General features: G+C 41.8%; 1 protein-coding gene across 4 annotated transcripts; it reads right to left on the bottom strand.

Annotated features, from left to right (window-relative positions):
- Positions 1-5: 5 nt before the first annotated feature.
- Positions 6-18727, bottom strand: TCP11L1 (t-complex 11 like 1). Of its 4 annotated transcripts, none has more exons than XR_007766563.1 (11): positions 18683-18727; positions 14651-14816; positions 11713-11845; positions 7850-7970; positions 7073-7293; positions 5848-5984; positions 5202-5398; positions 4663-4844; positions 3821-3993; positions 3183-3608; positions 6-2250 (listed from the first exon to the last, which is right to left on the bottom strand). XR_007766563.1 is itself a non-coding variant. In XM_050898307.1 (11 exons), the coding sequence occupies exons 2-10, from the start codon at positions 14802-14804 to the stop codon at positions 3373-3375; spliced, it is 1554 nt and encodes a 517-aa protein (XP_050754264.1). In that variant the 5' UTR covers positions 14805-14816; positions 18683-18727; the 3' UTR covers positions 6-3259; positions 3348-3372. The 4 variants fall into 4 exon arrangements, 2 of the variants coding, with proteins under 2 accessions (XP_050754264.1, XP_050754263.1); XM_050898307.1 differs by having other exon boundaries at positions 6-3259; positions 3348-3608; XR_007766564.1 differs by having other exon boundaries at positions 655-665; positions 2186-3608.
- Between the last annotated feature and the right edge of the window lie 2112 nt (positions 18728-20839).

Here is a 20839-nt window from a genome sequence, read left to right as displayed (position 1 = left end):
TTTATTCAAACACAACAAGTTACTTCTTAAATATTACTCAGCCACTTCAAAAGCGATGTTAATAAGACCATCACAGGAAATTGATCAGAGCATACATATTAGAATTAGCTTTTTTTCCATTTTTCTAGAGGATACAGTATACTTTTGCTTTTAATTCCATAACTGTTTAAAGAAGACAGCATTGTAAGACAAACTCGGTACATATTTCTAATGTATGTGGATTGTCCAGGAGTACTAGCTAACACAATCTGTTCCTGGATAACTGCATTGGTCTTCCACTTAATGTACAAAGCTAAATGTTAATATATTAGCTACATAGTTTAACCTGTTATTTTCAAATAAGCTAACAAAAACACCATATGAACTCTTGAAGCAGTTTCTATGCATACTTTAGATTTCAACTTGTAATTGACTATTCAGAATCGCACTCTGATAAGACCATAAGAACCCCTGCGGACTACAGGAAATTCAGATACTTGGACAAGTTGAAGAACATTCCCGCCACCAGCAGTATAGATGACTGTAGGTCAGCGCTCCCATCTACCAGACGAAAAGGTGAAACAGCATATGTATAACCATATAAATGTTCACGTGGAGGTAGGGTCTGGCCTTATCAATCCTAGAATTCCTTTTTTGCTCTGCCACTTCGCAGTATCTCCCTATTACTTTTAAAGAGAATACAGAGAAACTATTTGTCAACCGCTATCATTAAAAAAAAACAACCTGGGAAAATCACTGATGTGACTTGCGCTTGTGGGCGTTTATTACGGTGTCTTTAGATCTTTACTGTTGCAAGGCCTACAACCCCCACCCACGGAGGCACTCGTTCCCACTGTGTGTACCCCGCCGCCAAAGGTGAGATTGGAGCCAGATGTGGGTGCGGCACTTTTTTCTACATGAAGCCTTAGGATCAAACCCCTACTGTGAGGGGAGATGGGACTTACTGTATCGACCCTGCGGGCAGTAAGCATGCGCTAGTGGCAGCACAATCCATGCTGCAATGTCAGAGTAAGCAGGAGTTGGCCATCATGGACATCTGGACCCTGAAGTCCAGAACTGGGAGCAGCCATCTCCTAGATTAAGCAAGTACAATTTTATCTATTGATAATGCAGTCCCATTCATTCTGGCATCGGTCACATACTTTCCAAAGCCTTTTCTAAGGATGTTGTGTCACCATGATGTTGTTCCTCCCCCCATCCTTCAGATCAGCCCCTACAGCATCTAAGTTTTTGTAGTATGCATAGTTCACAGGGGCCTTTAAAGGCAGCTTCTAGGCACTACTAAAAGACAAAGTAACAGCAGCAATTGATAACTTCTGCAACTCTCATTTAACAAAAATGAAAACAGCTTTGTCTTGGTTATTTATTTTTTTATATCTCTAGCAATAATGTTTCTGGTAGCTCTTCCATTATGCAGACTACTGAATTTTTGGAGCTGCAGAGCTATAGGCTGTATTTTGAGGTGGACCCTGCACTAACAACAAGTACAGTAAGCAGATGCAGCAATCCCGAAGACCTCTGTAGTATCCTTTGCTGATTCCAACAATGACCACACCAAAAACCTACTCAGAACTTTCCTTTTTTCTGGCTAACCAACCTACTCATGTTTGAATTATCAAAGAAAGATTCACAGACAGACATCCATTTTCCTATCTGAGTACGTTTAGCCAAGAGAAAAATCACTTGTCTGAGCTGGTGATCTCTTACAGGGTTTTGGTGGGGGTTTTTTTCCCTTGGGGAAGGGGGTTTGTAATGAATGAGAGAAGATTTGTTTTGTAGTTGCATAGGCTAATATGGAATGAAAGGTCTTACTGATCCCACCTTCCTCCAAACTCACAGTTAGTGCAGCCATATCCACACTGACATTTAAAGGAAAACTGGAAAGGGAAGCATCACTGCTGATTCATAATCAAGTGCTTCCTTCTGGAAGTTCTATTATTTTGGTTGACTAGTTGATTAATAAAATGAACCTGGATGTTAGCAATAAAAGGGCCCTTTTATTTCTTTATTTTACATAACTTGTTGGGTTTTTTTTAAAGATGACAACACGTTCTATTTTGGATAGTCTAGTACTTGGGACACTTACTGCTTATAAGTATGAACTTGGCTTTCATAAAATCATCAAATTTTGATTACTGTAATACAGCGTTGTGCTCAACTAGAGGAAAATTTCAAATGTACTTACCTCCTAGCTGAGTTTGAAATTGCAATAAGGCTGTAAGATCATTGAGCTCTTCTGTGAACACTCATCTATACAACATATAGCTAATTAAATTCAAGACCTACAAATATTTTAAGTTTCAAGAACACCTCTACAAAGTGAAAAAAATCTTCTACTGAAAATATTCCCTGTGTATTCAAACTAACGTTAAATCATTCACTTCTCCAGTACGTTAAAATCACTTCCGATAGTGCACTGCACTTCCTGGATGTTTTTGAAGACATGATTGAATATGCAACCATCTCCAGTTGTAGTTTTAAAAAACAAGTAAAATTTTCAGCCTAAAGTTTCACACACTTTAAATCCACCTTCTGAAAATGACAAAGATTTACTTTAAAATTAGTATTTCACATAAAAAGGAGTAAACTACTAGCAAAAAAAAGGTAAGAAATGCCACTTTTATCAAAACATTTTAGCTCTGCCCTTCTGAAGTCTTTACAAGAGATAAATACAGCTGCAATCTATAAGATTGCCACCTTTGTAAGTACTGTACATAGCAGAGGACAGTTACCCAATAACCAGAAAATTTGCTACAAAAATATATTATGTGTTTTGTAACATCTGCAGGTAAACAGCAAAAAAATGCTATTAAAAATGCAGTAAAATGCAGAAAAAACTAGTAGCCTACCATACTAACCATAATGTTACAATAAAGTGCTGTTTGGCTTTGTTTTTTGCCTGTTAAAGTTTCTCTTTCTTACCTAGAATTTTAGCTTTCTTCTTAAGTCTTTACAGTAAGATTTTTTTAAAGCCAAATCACCCCTTCTGGGAAGGACCATTGCTAATCTGCTCTGGATTAATTAAACTAAATTCACGGTAAATTAGAGTAAAATGCCCTAAAATGAGCTACTTAAATACAAAGTTTGGTTCTTAAACTTGTCCTACCTAGCATCAGCTCAAAAATCTAAAAATTGCAGCCAGAAAACTACCAAGACATCCCCCCCCCAGGTTGCATACTTACCTTAAAAATGCATCTCTCTCTCATCATTTACTTCAGAACCCCTTTTGCATCTCACGTATTTTCCTCACCAATCATCACTAGTGAATTAAAAGGAACCAGTATTTACATGGAAAGCTGTTGTCCTAGACAAATATTGGTGCAATTTTTTAAAATAGCTGACAATACCGTATTGGTAGCATACAAACTGGTTTTATGATTCTTCTGACTTCCCTACAAGTTGGGGTTCTTCCTTAGTCAGTATTTTGCCAAGGACTGCATCATAGTAAGGGCTGAAGACCATTTTGTTGTAGTTGACAAGACGAACATACTTGACAGCAATCTCTTCCAGCTCTCTTTGAATAGGGCCTAATCCTCCAGGAATACCAGGTAGTGATTTCTGGTGACTAGATGCAAGATAATTCTCCAGAAACTTTTGAATTCGAGAATCTGGAAAAATCGGACCAAGGGTTTTGGTTTGTTTTCAAAAGAGAGAGTCAATTAGAAATAGTGTCATCGCATGTGAAACACAGAAAGCCTGAACACAGCAAACAAGTAGCTGAAACAGATTAAACGAGAAACCATGCATGACATGCCACCAACAGTTTGACAAAGACAGCCGAGCGGTCACTTGAGAACAGAGCATTTTTGTCAAAGCATACCTATTAGCTTGCATATGGTGTTATCCGGATTGGCCACGGCTTGGATTTGTCCTTTAAGTACAGTCTCCCTCTCAGCTGAGAATGGTGTAAACCCATGCTGGGAAAGGCAGCTGTTAACTTCAGCACACACCTTTTCACCGATGGTAGCCAAAGATTCCTTCAGGTTAAAGGACCTAGAGAATGTGGAGTAGAGCATTACTTAGCTACTTTAGTTATTTGCTTTTTTCCCACCTTTTAAAAATAAACTATCCAATTATAGTTGCCTTATTTATCAAATGTAATGGAAGAAGCGTAATCCAGATAAAGCCAGAACTATAAAGAATAATACATTTTATATATATGAAAAATAAAGTTGAGATATAAACCAAGGAGGTAGGATAGCATTAAAGATTTCCAGCCTGAACAATCCATACAAATAAGAGCTGACTTTCTGCCTACATAGACAGCTCTAACGCAAAAAACAGTTACCAACCCATAATGTGCACAGCAATCATTCTAAGTCTGCAAGCAGCTTACTGTACCACACTCAAATTCTTGAGGGAGCCTGGCCCAAACTGTGAGCATGGTCACCTGCTTGCACTCTCATGCGCCAACCAGACATCATGAAAAACATGCTCTGAAAAAAGGAGCATGTACATATCAGAAAATAACAAGAGCAAGAAAAGACAGTACTGTCTGAGTAAGCGGAATAAAAATTGTCAGCCTGGGCTCATAAAAAGCCCTCATCACCTCCTCTACATATTCTGCAGTCCCCAGCCAGAAAGAGGCTTAAACTCAATATTTACTAGGGAGAAAACAGAACTACACCTGCCTCTGTGTGACTAGGACTATTCAATACTCACGGAAGCTGCATTCCTGTCAGCAGCACCTTGACAATGGTTTTGATTTTCTCAGCAAATCCAGGCACATCAACGAGTGCCGAGCCTGCTGCACTGAACGTGACCAGAAGGACTGTCCCAATCAAGAGGAGCTGCTCCAGCTCCAGCTGTATTTCCTGAAAGCGGGTCTGGTCCATTAGCACTGTCTGCAAAGAATGAAGAAGCCAGCACAGAATAAAGTCAGTCTGCTGGGCTGTAAAGTGACATTGTGCTGCCTACCTATTCACAGCAGTGAAGATAAGACAAAGGCGCAGAAAAGAGCAACACATGCTCAGCAGGCGAGTATCAGGAACAAAATTAAAAGAATTAACTCCTCTTTTCCAACTAAGTAAGTTTCAATACTGAAAAAGAAGTACCTAAGAGCTACAAGAGCTCTCAATCAAGAGATAAATGTCTTAGTATTGTACTTGTTGCAAGGCTACAAATCCAAACAGCTTCTGTTATATCCCAGAAATAGAAAAGTAGAACAAGCACAGAAATCAATTTTTCTGTTAAATACCTACTTCTGGAAAAGGCCTGTTAACATGATCCCACTTTAGGAGCTTCAGATAGGCCTGATTTTGTACAGCAGTGGAGCACAAAGTGGAAGCTCCACCAGTGGCACCATCACTGCTACAGTGGGGAGGCAACATTTTACATCTCAGCTTTGCAAGATCATCTGCTGCTTCTTGCAACCACCTTGTGACAAGGTCTAAAGAATCTGGAAGAGCAGGGGAAAAAAAAAAAATCTTGTTAAGAAAATTCCTTTTCAAAGTTAGGTTTTTCCACCAATGATTTCCAAATAATCCCATTAGTTACTATTACTAATGCCCATGATATCAGTTATTGACATGCATTTCATTCATTGCATTAAGAAGAACATCTAAAACAACATTAAAACCACACAGCTACAGGAAATTGGAGGTGAGACGACGCTAGGTAATTATGCCCTACACTGTATTGAAATGAAACTAAACTCCGGTGTACTATGTGCAGAACTGTTGTTCCGGCAGATTTTTTCAAACCACAGTTTCGGGGCACAAGCTGTCATTTACCATATGAATTCTAGAACTTATAAAAAAAAATCTGATTTCTTTTCATGATCTACAAGCAAAGACACACAGTTTACTGGGAGGTCAGAGGGGAAGAAAAAAAGGAACAAAGTCATACTTGGCTGTTTCTCAAGAAACTCCTGAAACTTCTTTCTTTCATATTCAGCAGACTGCTGCATTAATTTTGGCCTAATACTACTGACAGCGAAGTTTGCCATATCCATTTTCATTAGGTCTAATACAGAGAAAATTGCTCTAAACAAACAAACAGAAAAAGTTATTCAAGGCTGCAGATGTTTAAGAGGTACTATTTACAAGATTTATTACAGATTGTCTAAGGAAAGAGCAAAAACATGCATGGGAAACATTAACAGGGTGCTTAACAATTTAAGAGCATGAGACAGAGAGAAAGCTTAAGCAAGCATGTACATGCATGCATGTGCCTCTTCCAAGTAGGAAATAAATCTTGCTCTCCTGTAAAAAAGCCTCCATGGAATTAACTTTACTAGCTCCATAGATTATATTTCCCAGGATGCGCAATATCATATGTTGACTACATAAAAAGACATCTGGGTTTCCAAGCTTGCATACTATCTCTGTTGGCAGCCTCTAAAGCCAACCTCAGTGGGAAGTGAATAATCAGACCCAAGGGGAAAAAAGAAAAGAAACAAACAAACACACACCACCAAAGAAAAACACCTTAATTTTAGAGCAACCTAATTCCTGCTGGCAATATTTCTGTCAAGTCAATCCTGAACTCTCGGAAGCTTATCAAATTAGAAAACAAGGTTAATGAAATTTCTTCTATTGAGACCTTGAACTGTTCAACTGAGAACATGGTGACAAAGCAGAAGCTTCGGTGCTCCCAGATGTGTTATGTACACTCCCTTTAGAACTGAAAGGTTATTATACAGGGAGTGGGGTGGGAGGTAAAGAGAGCTCAAACTGGGATGAAAGGACAAACTGGTTGGAGAACAATAATACCTTTTTCCTATGCTCCTGCTTGCTTTTTTCCCCTTTTGCTATCGATATTAAATTCTGATATTAAATTCTGATACAAACTGACCATTCACCTACTATCTTAAGGCTTATATGCATTTGGCATTTAAGAAAATGTCTTTCAGTGACATGCAGGAGCCAGACAGATATTCCAATTCACCAGAACAAAGATGGTCCTTGTTAAAGACTTCTGGAGCATCTCTCCCCTTCACACCCACAACTATATCCCTTTCCCTATCACTCTTTTTTTCTACAGAGATTTGCAGGTTGCCCTGCTGGAAATGCCCCCCATCTAAAATTATTTAAGGGACTCTCAACATGACTAATAAATACCATTTCAGTACCTGAACAGAGGAACTATTTCATGAATATCTTTCAGTTTCTTAATTTCTTCATCTCGAGCTGGAGCACAGAGAGTCCCCATCATCCCAATAACAAATTCGACCAACTTAGAAATGTCAAGGGCCCCATTCTCTGCCTCCTGTTTTATCAAATCCAGATCAAGAACTTCTGTAATCTGGCTTCTCAGTCTAGTATGACCAGGCAACAAGAAAGACAGGAGGTTCTGAAATGGAAAGTTTTTAACAGTGCATTAGTTCTACATATCAAAGACTACAAGGATCAAAACAGTTATTGAATCACTTTTTATGTAAACTAATTGCCCTTTACAAGTGGAATCACTTTTTTTTTTTTTTTTTTTAACCAACCATTCACCAGCTCCAAATGTTTCACCTCATTCTGTATGATACTGAAGTTGCTAAGTGGTAAATACTCTGTAGTACAGATCATACTTAAGACTATTGTGCTTGGTTTTGTCAGCCCAGTGTTGGAGCATCTCATTGATTCCATAACTAATACCACTGTCATAACATGAAGGAAGCTTGGACTTACGAAACTAGTATTACTTACCTTTAATCATCTTACATGGTTTTGCATTTGTTTTTACATTCAAATTTCTCCTCTGGGGTTATACAACTTATGTATGTTCACAGAAAATGATACAGTAATGAAAAAGATCAAGAGAGTCCTTTATGAAAAGCCAAACTTCAACCACTTTTGCTCATTCTTATCAATGCAGCTACTCAAATTCATTAATTTACCTTGATATCACATCATCTTACCTCTTTAATTTCTCCCAATAGTTTAATTGCATGGTCATATGTCGGTGGATCTTCCTTTAGCTGAGCTTCCAGACAATCCCAGAAAGCTTTATGTACAATATCTCTTACTTTTTTTTCTAAGCTGTGGGTAAATATGACCAGTTAAAAAGAACAATACTTGTCTCTGCACCACCTTACAAAGATAACCTGCAGCTCCTGAAGAACAGCACGTAATCATATGAATATAATCCAATAATGAATATATGACAATTAACAGAGAAGAGCTCTGTCATTTTAAGTTACTCAGAAAAGCAAGAAAAACTGGACACAGGATTTGGAATGGCTTATATCCTAATAAAGGGATACACACAAGCAAAGCCAGCTACAAATTAAAATCCTTGAAAGTATCTATCATATGCTACCTCTAAACTAAACAACTGGAAGAAAAAAAAAAAAAGAAATCACAAAAATTACAGCTTGTCTTCAAAAGACCAGTATTCATGTTCCTTTTAAAAGTCTCACTAAGTAAATGCATTCTACTAAGTAGAATTCATTAAGTAAACTTAACAGAAATGCAGTAACTTCCCTGACACAAAAGCTTCTGCATTTCAATGCATAAATATTGCAACTACTCTGAGATAAAGGCCCAGTTCAGTTTGTGTAAAAAAATAAATGAATTCCACTGCTTAAGTACCAATTCCCAATTCAAAATACTGAAAGTTACTCCTCTTCAGCAGGCAGGCTCCTGTTCACACCAGGTTTAACTTCAGCACCGAAGAAGTAAAATGCTCACACCTACACGTGCGCACATACAGAACGCCCACAACAAACACCAGGTTCCCAAGGCTCTGAGTCCATGTGCAGCTGAGGTTCAGGCAGCGCCCAGAGGCACTTATGCCCTGTGGCCCTCAGAGCAGCCAATACTGCTCTACTGACAGCGTATACAACTGCAAATACAGTCACAACTGCTTTCTCCTCCAACCACGTGTCTACACGTACGTTCAAGCTGCAGGGGACTCTAAGCTTGAGACACACAAAAACCCCACATTTAATCCAAGGAAGATTCCAGGGTTCCTCTTCAAGCAAAATCTGAATGATTGCTCGTTCTTTTCTAGGTGGTAAATAGCTGTACACAAAACCCTCACAAAAGCCAAATACAGGGATCTTGTACTAAAGCAGGCCTGGCCCATCACAAAGCCCAGGCACTCCTGAGCAAGGTCACCTCCGCAATACATCTGCTTCTGTGATCAGGAGAAGAGATGCAAATCAGACACTCTGGTGAACAACTACAGCCACTGCTCAGCATCAGTGAGCAAAAGCATCCAACTTTTCCAAAGTACAGCATAGGTCCGCAGCTCTTCCCCTCCTTTTTCTTTTTTTTTTTAAAGGGGACGGGGAAAGAAGAAAGGATGGAAAAAAGAAAACATGCTAAAACCCTTCTTCCCTGAAAAATGCTGAGATCAATTTTATGGCACTGAGGCATACCAGAAAAGTTATCCACTATCACAGCACATCTTCACGTGAGAAATCCGTCTGAAGGAACATGGAGCAGAAGCGGACACTGAACAGAACAGCACTCTCTTAACTGTGGGACTTCAGATGAAGAATTTATTCTCAGCCATCAACTGCCAAGCAGAAAACACCGGATGGAAGTTCCCCCAAAAGATGCTGAGACAGAGAAGATAATGTAGAATGGGGAGAATGAGCTTTGCATGTCTCAGGCATACTTTGCAAATGCTTGCTTCAGAGGCAGCATTTGTGCAGGCTAGAGACAGGTCCCAGTTCATGGGGCCACAGATGAATTGCACACAACATGCAAGTAAGGCAACAAAGGAGGACTGGACCTCACTGCCTGGGTCTGTCTAACAGATAAGGCAGACACTGGAAGACGGTGCTGAGAAGACAGATCAAATCATTGCTTGAGCTCTGAAGTATATGAGTCTTGATGGACAACAGAGATGTCAAGAGTCATGTGCTAGCTCAGTTAAATGCTGTTTGTTCTCAGCATTTAAGGAGGCTACAATTCCGTTTCCTACCAACTCAGAGGCTGAGACAAGTGAACAAAGTATAGCAAAGACCCTCATCTGCTCCATTCAACCCTTACTGAAAGGCAATTCCTGCTGGGACCACGAGGTTCAGTGTATTTAATAGCACGAGCACTGTCGTGGTTTAACCCCAGCCAGCAACTAAGCACCACGCAGCCGCTTACCCCTCCCCTCTCCCAGTGGGATGGGGAGGAGGATCGGGGAAAAAAAAGTAAAACTCGTGAGTTGAGGTAAGAGCAGTTTAATAACTAAAGTAAAATAAAATACAATACTAACTAATAATAATAAAAATATAATAATAATAAGAAGAAGAATAGTAATGAAAAGGAATATAACAACACACAAAAAAAGAGATAAATAAAACCCAAGAAAAGACAAGTGATGCACAATGCAACTGCTCACCACCCGCTGACCGATGCCCCAGCAGCAATCTGCCCCTCCCAGCCAACTCCCCCCAGTTTATATACTGAGCATGATGTTCTATGGTATGGAATATCCCTTTGGCTAGTTCAGGTCAGCTGCCCTGGCTCTGCTCCCCCCCAGCTTCTTGCACACCTGCTTGCTGGCAGAGCATGGGAAACTGAAAAGTCCTTGGCTGAAGATAAGCGCTACTTAGCAACAACTAAAACATCAGTGTGTTATCAACATTATTCTCACACTAAAACCAATACACACTGTACCAGCTACTGGGAAGAAAACTAACTCGGTCCCAGCCGAAACCAGGACAAGCAGATTTTCTTTGGTTACTATTGTTTAACAGTCCACAGCCATTAATAAAACACCACTGGTATAATACGCTGGTGTCAGAGCTGGAAAGACAGCAATAGTCCAGGTGAGAAGGGAAGATGAGACCGTTCCCATTACTGCCTTCTCAGTCAGGGACAATTCTAGTTCCAAGCAACATCCTCTCATTACTAATGCTAGCAGGAACCACCGTCACCATGTTTTGGTGGAGACAGGCATCAGACCTTTTGTCTCAGTATGACCAATTTCTATAGAGGACAACCAATGCCAGTCTTCTAAGAGCCATCTGTAGCACATTCTCCTGCAGCACCCGTGAAGGTAATGTGCTCTGGGGTCTCTCTCTCAAATGCAGACACCTACAGACAACACTGGTTCCAATGTGGACCAAGTTCCTTCCATGAAATATGCACTTACTTTCACAAGTCAACCCAGGAAACACATTGTCAGCCACATCTCTCTGTGTGTGAAAGAAAAAGGAACAGCAGACAAAGCATCTGTAGATAGGACTGGGTCAGCTACGCTGGCCAATATGTGACCAGACATCAAGGCTTCTTCTGTTCTCCCTCTCTCCTCTCAGCAAGGGATAGAATTACTGTAGGTCAGACAGAGAAGGAAAGACTTCAAATTTAAAAGGAGCAACGACTAACCTAATAAAACATAGGAATCTCTTCCCAAAAAATCCCTGGAGAAACAGACAGAAAAAGCTAAAATGATCAGAGTTTCATCTTACTCCCACAGGCACTGAAAGCTTAAAAGATGCTAAGAGCACTACCTGCATCTGCAGCTAGACTTGGGTATTCAGAAGACTGCAGTCTCAGACTCCCGGGAAAGGGGACACTGACAGAAACCACACCACACTGGGGTTTGCACCACACATGCCCAAACAATTACTCCAAGAGGTTCACCTTTCACGCGCACACATTTCTGGGGAAGCAGAACTGCATGCTTACCACCTTCTTCTTATGTTTTTTTCTACCTCCTGCCAGGCACTGCCAGATAAGATACTAGCCAGAGCCTTTACCTGATCCACTAGAGCTGTTCTGCAGTTCTACAAATGCAAATTTTATTTATGTATCTATTTGGTAACAATCTTACCTGTGTTCTGGCAATTCAGCTGGTTTTATCTGGAAGTCTCCATTAACAACAATTTCATGTGCTAATGCCATGTTGGTTACTCCCTTCGCTGTTTCCATGAGTTCTTCTATTGACACAGGCCGAGGAGGACTAGCTGCAACATAAATTAAACCATCAGACAGTTATCTATAAAAGTCTGTGGAAAAACGTCTGCTAATACTTTTGGACCCTTTCCACCTTCTTGACAGTACAGAGGGCCAAAAGACAGTATCACGTGAAGATTCTTCTCCTTTCCTTCCCTTCCTTTCCCAGCTGGTGGATGACACAGGTTTGGAGTATGACAGAAAACAAAGGAGTGAACCCCAGTTGTTATTCCGGGCTCAGTATGTCAACTGCTTCCAAGTTCTATCAAGCTCTTTTAAAAAACAAAACCAAAAAAACCCCCCACACCCAAACCCCCACTTCTTTAGGACTGCTTAATAGCATCTTAGCATCTTTCTCCATACTGTAGGAAGAAATCATTGAAAGTACTAGTATTTTTACCACACTATTTCCCCAATTATTGTGCAGATGTTGCCATTTCAATTTTATTTTTTTCAAGGAAGTGACTTCATCTCTAAAGCAGTCTGCAAACAAACCACCATTAACATTAAGCAGTAACACACTAGTAGCTAATTATTCTCACTGCTTCCAGTGCAACTGGCACTTCTCCAAACTCTTTTTTTCCCCAGAAGCCACCATCCAAGCAACAAAGGACATCAAGACCTAGTCCCAGCACCAATGCCTAAGACCTCTTCCTCTGGCAGGCATTTGGGACTGACAAGGACAGGCAAGCAGCTTCAGATTGGGCCCTGGAGCATACAAGCGAGTAGGAGGAAGCACCAACCCTGAAAAAATGGGCCAGTTTTCATTAGGCAGGAGACAAAGGTAGTGACTGACTGTAGAAATCTAGAAGGTAGAAGAGGGACAGGGACAGTTTCAGAAAACTTAATTTGCTTCCTGGATGCACTGGGAATTACAGCTCCTAATTGTTCTGGACTACATAACATCCTCCTGGGACACTGCTAGCATTGTTACAGTGCAGGAAGTGTCACAGCCCTAAAAACAAGTCAACATAAAGGCAGAGAAGGTGCCAAGGGTCTAGGCCATGCTGGTTAGGGGAGTAATCCCATCCCCATGAAGCCAAGTGAAACCTGTTGCCACTGATTCTTTGTGGTAAAGATTCCTCCTAGCTGTGCTAGCATCAGTGCAAGGAGTGCATGTGGGTGCCCTGCAACACCTTGCCAAAAGTTAAAAGCACCACAGCTCTTCCCTGGTCCAGGTATTTGAGAAAAAGGAGAAGGCTAGATCATTATTGTCCTGAGGTGAGGCAGACAAGAATGGCAAGGTTCATCTCGGCTCCTCCAGAAAACGTCTAGTGGAGCGGAAGCAGGGGAAAGAGCCACAACAGAATTGCCCTAATGGATCAACTCCTCTCTGTAGTTCATTCACTTCAACTACAGTCTGGGCATAGGAGCAACATACTAATCCCCAAAATGAAAGAAACCAACCAGGGATCTTCATAGGCTGGGCTCACTGAGATATGCTTTCAGCAAACTATCAAACTGTCTCATTTGATAATCCAGTTTGATTGGACTTAAGTTAGTAACATAGAAAAGGTCCTTTAAAAGTAACTGTCCATCACTTGTCTGCCATTCAGAGCTGTTCCAGGTATATACAGTATGGCTCCAATGCGCTAAATTTTCATTAATATCTTGCTCTTTTCATGCAGCCCTCCTAAACCCTTATTTCCTTCTGCTTGGAGCTTAATCTTGCATAGTGATTCTGGGAACACAGCAAGGATTGATATTCTGAGAAGAACTAGCAGGACAACAAAGTTCACAGCTGAATGAGAGTGCTCTTGTCCGTCTGCCAAATGACTTCACTCTAGCAGTGGATGCACTGAAAGCTAAGAGTCTTTCATTTACCAAAGAATGCTCTTAAATCATGTTACTTCATTCTCATATTATATCTGCTCCCTTACAAAAGGGGAGGGCTTGAGACCAACAACTTCTTTGTGGTACAATGCAGTGCAAGACTGTGCTATGCATTTTACTTTCACGTGTTCATAGCCTCTCTCCATACATACACCACGTTTCCTATCAGACAACTAGCAAGACATAAGAACATAAAGTCCCTCAGAACATCTCCTCTGTGCAACATGACACTAAACACAACACTGAACCTCAAGTAATAATGAACACTATTAAAAAATAAAAAGAATGCAACACATAAAATGTTACGTGCTGAGACACTCTCTACAGAAATTTGGAACTGGTTATCTGAGCAATTCTGCTTCTTTTAATTGAATCCCTGGGACCAGAAAACTTCCCCTTCGTTTTATCTATAGATTTGCCGGAAATAATTGGTAGCCATATTGCATCCAGCTCCTCATGTTAAAAGCAGAATGACAAAGAAAAATATGCCCTAGGAATAAATTTAAAATATGCAGTCCTGCTTGACACCCGAAGTAGTATTAGGATTAAATATACAACTTTCCATCTGTATCGGGAGGGGGATGACAGGACATTACTTTTTTGATAACAGCCTTCCTTGCCCTGCAGTAGAAACAGAGGCTGCAACAATCCAGAAGGTTCAGCTGATAATGCAAACAGCAGCAACAGTTTAGCTAGAATATACTGGAGTAGTGCTTATCCTTTCCGTGAGTGCAGACATGCAAAGGTATTTAAGATACATGTGGCTCAGAGCAACACGGTTATTGTATACTATTAAGTACTAAAACAAAATGGGGAGAAAGATGTTACAAACAGTTTCAAAGCAAATGATCAGGAGTCACACAATATTTAACTGCAAAACAGTCAACCTTGCACAGGATGCTATAAAATGCTAGGATTGTCTCCACCAAAAAATTATAGAATTTACTTTTTTTTTTTTTTTTAAATAAAGCAGTTTTGCTTACATTTTGGTGTATCATCTCTGTGTGACCCTGGAGCATTCTGTCGTATTCTTTTTCTGATAGACTGATCCGGGTTGTCCAAGCTCTCCTCTTGACCATCCTCCAAACCACCCAACTTTTCTTCACTTGAATGTGGCTTGTCAGAATTCTGAGACATTTTCAGTTGGTTCTTTTCAGAAAAAGAAAATAAGATGAAACAGGGAATGAATAAGCACTTTCTGACATGGCTGAGTGGGTAAACATCACCAGGAGTTCTCTTGATTTAAAAAAAAAATCAAGAATGAAAGAATTCTTATGAGGAATTATATGATGTCATTCCCATAATGGTAGGGGACCTGGACTCAATGATTCACTTCCCATCTTACACAAAATGGGATGCTTTCAACACAGCTACCATTTACGTAATCTGCATTCCTAGTAAATTCACAAAAATCTGAAACTGTTCCCTTGCCATAATGCATACAGATGAGAAAGAAAAATATATTTAATTTTCTTTCTTAGCATTGCTTATAAGAGAAGTGAAAAACACCTTCAGAATAGTATTACAAACATGTTTTACGAAAAGATTATGCCAAATGAGACATTTCTCCACTACATAACAATAAATCTTCCTGAACATAACATACTCCTGAACTATGATCTGCCCCAGCTGCTCAGAACTTAAAAGTTTTCACTGAGCCATCCAAAGGCATTAAGAAGCAGGAAAAGGACTAGAGATAAATTAATGTAAAATTCTACTCCCATATTTTCATTCCATGCAAGAGTCATGATTTATGCATAAAATATCAGGATTATTTAAAAAAAATTAAGACAGTAAAAAACATAGTTATAGTATGTAAAATATTAGTTTATTAAACATTAGATATTAAATATTTATATTACATCACAGATACCTGCAGTGTACCCAAAGTTACACTGAAAAAATGACCATTAGAAAAGCATGTCTCACCATTCATCGTCTTCACTTATTTCATATTCAGATTTCCCTCCGAAGAACATAAGTTGCACATCTTACCACTGAAAACTCTGTATCATACAGGAAGCTACCGTTCAGACTTCAATTTTACAAAAATCTATTAGAGAGCATATGTTGTCTCTAACTCAGTTAAATAACCTGGATGTTCTGTGAAGTGGGAAGTCAGGAAGAGCCTGCCTTTCAAAAAAAAAAAAAAAAAGCAAGCTCCTGGAAAAACAACAACTTCCTCTTTCACCTAGTATCCCACCATCCCCACTTTCAAAATTTGAAAGAAGCAAGCTCTCAGCAAGAGATACAGCCTCCAGAGGCACCTCACAGCTACTAGGAAAAAATACTTGCAGCGTCAAAGACTACACTGAAGAGGATGCAGCATAAGCAAGCAACAGTGTAGAAATATAAAACGCAGCACTGAGATCTTTTTTATTTTCATACAACAGCTGTAATAACTAACCCTACTCCATCAGTGCTTAAATTGATTGCGCCAATGTGATTCTACAGGACAGCTGGAAAGCTCAGTGCATATAAGACACGGTTTTGTTCTACAGCAATGACTCAGGATCATCATCTTGCTAGATGCACAAGATACACAACAACACACAACACTTGTCCACAGCACTGTGTGATTTCTATTTTAGAAAAGGAAACAAAGCATAAAAAGCATGGGATAAATCACACAGGAAACTAAGAGATCAGTACAGGTATTGTTAGACCCATATATTAGCCTCCACCTCTAGCTGGAACAGAGTCACTGATGTCCCTGCTCCAAATGCTTGATTATCTCCCCCTTCACGCACACAGATAATCCCAGTTGGGACAAGAAAGCGATAGTGTGTGCAGAGCTGCAGTCATATTGCCACCCTTTTAACTAAGGCAGAGATAGCCTCCAGCTAGGTGTAACGCAAGGCATACAAACCAGCATGCAAGTGTGAAACCAGTGGGAAACCACTGGTGGGAAACCAGTGACATGCTCCAGGACAAGTGGATCTCCGGTCTGGCGGACAAAAGGTCTGTTACTGCAAACACTCTAGCAGCAAGAGGACAAGGAGCTCTGTTAATAAAGGAGCAGTTAACAGAGAAGATCACAGCAACAGTTGCAATAGAAAATATAAGATAGGACTGGTTAAACACAGGAAAGAAACATCATGTTGAATTTGGCTAGAATAAAAGCATTATCATAAAGGCTTCGACATTCATTCAACCAGACTAGACAGTTGTTCTTCCTATCCATTCCCTTCCACAAAGCATCCTCCTGAAATAAAAATCTGAAGCACAAAGATGACTCAACTAAGACCCACTTAGGTCTTTAATGCACAATGCACTTCATAGTGCCTTGCGATCTCCGACTGCACTTTATCCTCACTACCCTTAGAAAAGTAGAGAAATATTATAATATACCTTACTTACAGAGGGGAAATTGAGGTGTGAGTTAAGTTGCTTGAGGACTCACAGAAGATAAATGACAGGGCCAAGACGATAATCAGTCTTACGATTACTACCCCCAGCTTTGCCCACCAGGCCATCATTCCTACCATGCAGACCACATCCTAAAGTACCGCCTTCCATAAAATGGCAGCTCAAGAGCTACAGTCTCAAAACCAACAATTTCATTTAATTACCATTTGTTTAAAAAAAGTCCTATTTCAGCTGTGGATACAACAACTCTTGGGCCACTCTACCAAATGACTGTTCAGCAGATGAGGCAAACAGGCACACTTGTTGGCTTAGTTGTTTAGTTTGCAATAGTCTACTCTTTTCTGCTGGATTACTGCTATTATTTGCTAGAACACATCTAGAACATATTCTCTTTCCACTGGGTAAATAAGCTTGACAATACCTCTTCCAAAAGCATGATCACCATCTTTCCTTTCACAGAAACAATTCTGACTCTTAAAGGAACAAAGTCTACTTCTTGGAACTTCCCTTCAATTTATTTTTAGTAAAAACAGAAGTGCAAGAGAAAACCCAACAAATTAAAATTTTAACAAAATATTTTCCACAGGTTCTTTTTGTCAAAGGTCCTCAAATCATGTGATGCACACCAGCGTTAAATAAACTTCACTGTGCTTCTACGGAGTACACACAGGATTGAAGCAGTTCCTTCTAACTTCAAGCGTGGCCCCACTGTCCTGTATGAGATAAGACTCGACAATTCCCCTTACCTCCAGGCCAAACACACAAGCCCTGAGGGCCACCTTTCTTCAAGCTTCGTTCCAACGCTGAACCCTCTCCCCTTCCCTCTGTTCACCGGCCACATCACAACCTACTTTCCCTTGTAATCTACTAAAAGGCAAGCTACACCTCAGCTCTCCGTGGTGAAGCTACAGCCCATCCTCTGTCCCTCTTCCAAATTAAAAGGGATGCTTGTGAATTTCTACCGTTTTCCCTATCTGCAACCTGTTCTGTGTAAGGCCCTGAAAGTCCCGGTCCATCAGCAGGGTCTACCAAAAGAGAGCACACAAGGTATCGGAACAAAAATACCGTACCACGTAGCAGCAGTATTACTATACCACCCCCTTGCCCTCCCCAGTTCCGGGCACCAATTTTCCTGCAATACTTTCACATGGGTTCAGAAGTTTCACGGCGCTTTCTCTGCATTGCCCAGCCGGGGTGCTGGCAGCAGCTCCAGGCACAGATGCCACAGAGGCTCATAAATGGGCCACACGGAAAACGAGCCCCTGCAGCGCAGCCGGGGGGTGGTTTTCCAGACGCCAAACGGGCGAGGCACGGAGAGAAAAGCGGATGTAACAGCATCCTTCGGCCAGCACTGAATCCCAGCCACCTTCCCCAGCAAACAGGTCCCGGAGACAGGGCTGCCCGGGCCCAGTCCCGCAGGCAGGCCCTGCCGGCCCGAGAGCCTCCCGCCCGGAGCCGCGCCGGCGCCCGCTCCTAGCCCTGCCGGGCCCGGGGCCCTCCCCGCCGCCCCAGGCCCGCTGGAGGCCCGGCGGCCTCCCGGGCCCGCACCTCCCCACCGCCGCCAGCCGCCTCGCCCTCCGCCTCGGGGCTGCGCTGCGAGCCGGGACCCCCGCCGCCTTCCACGGGCCGCGCCGCCGCCGCCTTACCGCCGCTCGGAGAAGGAGCCGCGGCCACCGGCTCTAACGGGGCGGGCGCCCGGCCCCGGCTCCCTCCTGCCGGCCGGCGGTACGAGGCTGGGCCGGAGGCGCAGCCCCAGCGCAGGGGCGGGCCTCAGCGGCTGCCGAGCGGCGCGGGAGCGGCTCCCGGCGGCCCGCCCCGCGCTGGGCCCCGCCGCCTCCCCGAGCCGGGGCGGGGCGAGGAGCCCTCGCTGCCCCTCTGTGCGTTTATTGCGGGGTTTTCCCCCCTCACAGTGGGCCGAGAGGAGCGGGGATGAGGCGCCGCTCTCTTCTGCACCAAGGGTGTAAGAACGGACCTCAATATTATGGATCCCCGCTGCTTTTTGAGGGGGCAGTGGGGGGGGGTTGCCTGTGTGGAACTAAGCAAGGAGCACGTCCCTACAGCAATCACAGCTGGGCCAGAGCAAGAGCTGCACCCTAACAGCCTCCACCTGGACTCTAACACAGATAAATAGGTGTCCACCCCTATCACACTGCGCTTATTTAGATTAAATCCACCCAGCAACCAGGGAAAGAAGCTATGGCTTTTTGTTGCTGTCCTGCTGGGGTGCACCTTATCCAGCTCACACCGTGGCCATCAGTCCCTTCAGTCAAACTTAAATGTTAGGTACTGTTAGATGAGCTGTATCCCACCCACACAGAGGAAAGGCCACGCTGGCCCTGCCTTGTACCCATCAGTGAACCCTCGCAGATGTCTCTCCTGCCTGGTTCTTCTCTGCAGACTGACTGCTTTTCAGTAGCCTGAAAGCAAGCTTGGCACCAAAGCCAACCAGTGACTCACAGTGCAGCAATATCTGTAATTCAGAACTCGTACTCCAGCAGGCAATGCCCATAGGCAGGAACTCATTTTTCAGATAGAAATCTCATCCTCTTAACAGTGATGTTACAGCACACAGCATCAGGAGTTAGAAAGGGAATATACTACTGCTGAAGAGGCAACCGATGCAACACCACAAGTAACTTAGAAATACATACTCAGAAATTCTAAGAACAAGAAACTGCCTTTCCACCTCCACATTTTAAAGTGAGTTAAGCCACTTTTTCCTGAGAAAGTGCATTTATACTCAAAAGCTTTCAGTTAAAACTAAGAACTACAAAAAAATAACTACTAAAAAGGGTTACACTTCCCCCCATATTATTAGTTTTCAAGAACTTCTTATCTTTTAGAAGTCCTTCCTAGCTGACTAGAATAAGCCTCTTACACATTTGTCTCCCATCCCCCAACAGAACACAGTAACACATTGTCCTATTGCACACCAAGTCACCATCTCACTTTCAGAGAAAGTACTCTGGAGAAGCAATAACCAGTGGCAACAGACACCGCTAATGACTGAAGAGTTACTTGGTGATACATTGCAGAGTAGTATCTCAAATAGGATCGTGTTTAAGAACAGCTCACCACATGTGTTTGTAACAGTTATTACTACTTTGGTTTCATGATTAAATTACCTTTAATCTCAATTAAACTAGCCTTTTTCCCCAAATAAAACAGAGGTCTATCAACACTGCATATGGAACAAAATTTGTGATTTCTTGCAACAGTGACTGTAACGAAGTTTTGCTGGCATCATCCCAAAGATAATTCCACAAGAGTCAAAATTAGATCTCTCATCATGCTATATATTTTCCTGCTTGCAATTGCCTGTGTTGCACAGCTTGGGATTTCCACTGTAGACTAGACATAGGCAAAATATACAGCCATAAGAAAACCCAAAGGCCTTTCATTTGTTCCAGCTCTTTTCTAATTACAGCTGGTGACATCAAAAAGACTTACAGACAGAGCAAAACACTGCAGGGATGAAGACAACTAACCATAAACAGTACGTTCTGTGGCAACCAAAGCCAGACTGACTTAAAAATCCAGAATATCTTTACCATCCCAGGAGAGGCAATGGGAGTTCAGGGTACAGAGCAGGATTCAGCTGGGAAGAAGTCACCTTCCCTGGCAATTCCTCAATATGGTGCCATTTGAGCTTAAAACAGCACAGTAGTTTGTCATATATATATACATACACACACACACAGTCTAGTTAGCTGGCAAGCTTGAAGAAAAGCTGTGGAATATCAAGCAGAAGTTGTTACTCAGCTCTGTCCATTACACAGCAAGTCAAAGATCAGTGCTACATG

Source organism: Gymnogyps californianus, chromosome 5 (assembly GCF_018139145.2).
Source record: "Gymnogyps californianus isolate 813 chromosome 5, ASM1813914v2, whole genome shotgun sequence".
Classification (NCBI taxonomy): Eukaryota; Metazoa; Chordata; class Aves; order Accipitriformes; family Cathartidae; genus Gymnogyps; species Gymnogyps californianus.
Note: the sequence above shows the minus strand (reverse complement) of the source record. Positions and strands in the feature narration are given on the sequence as shown.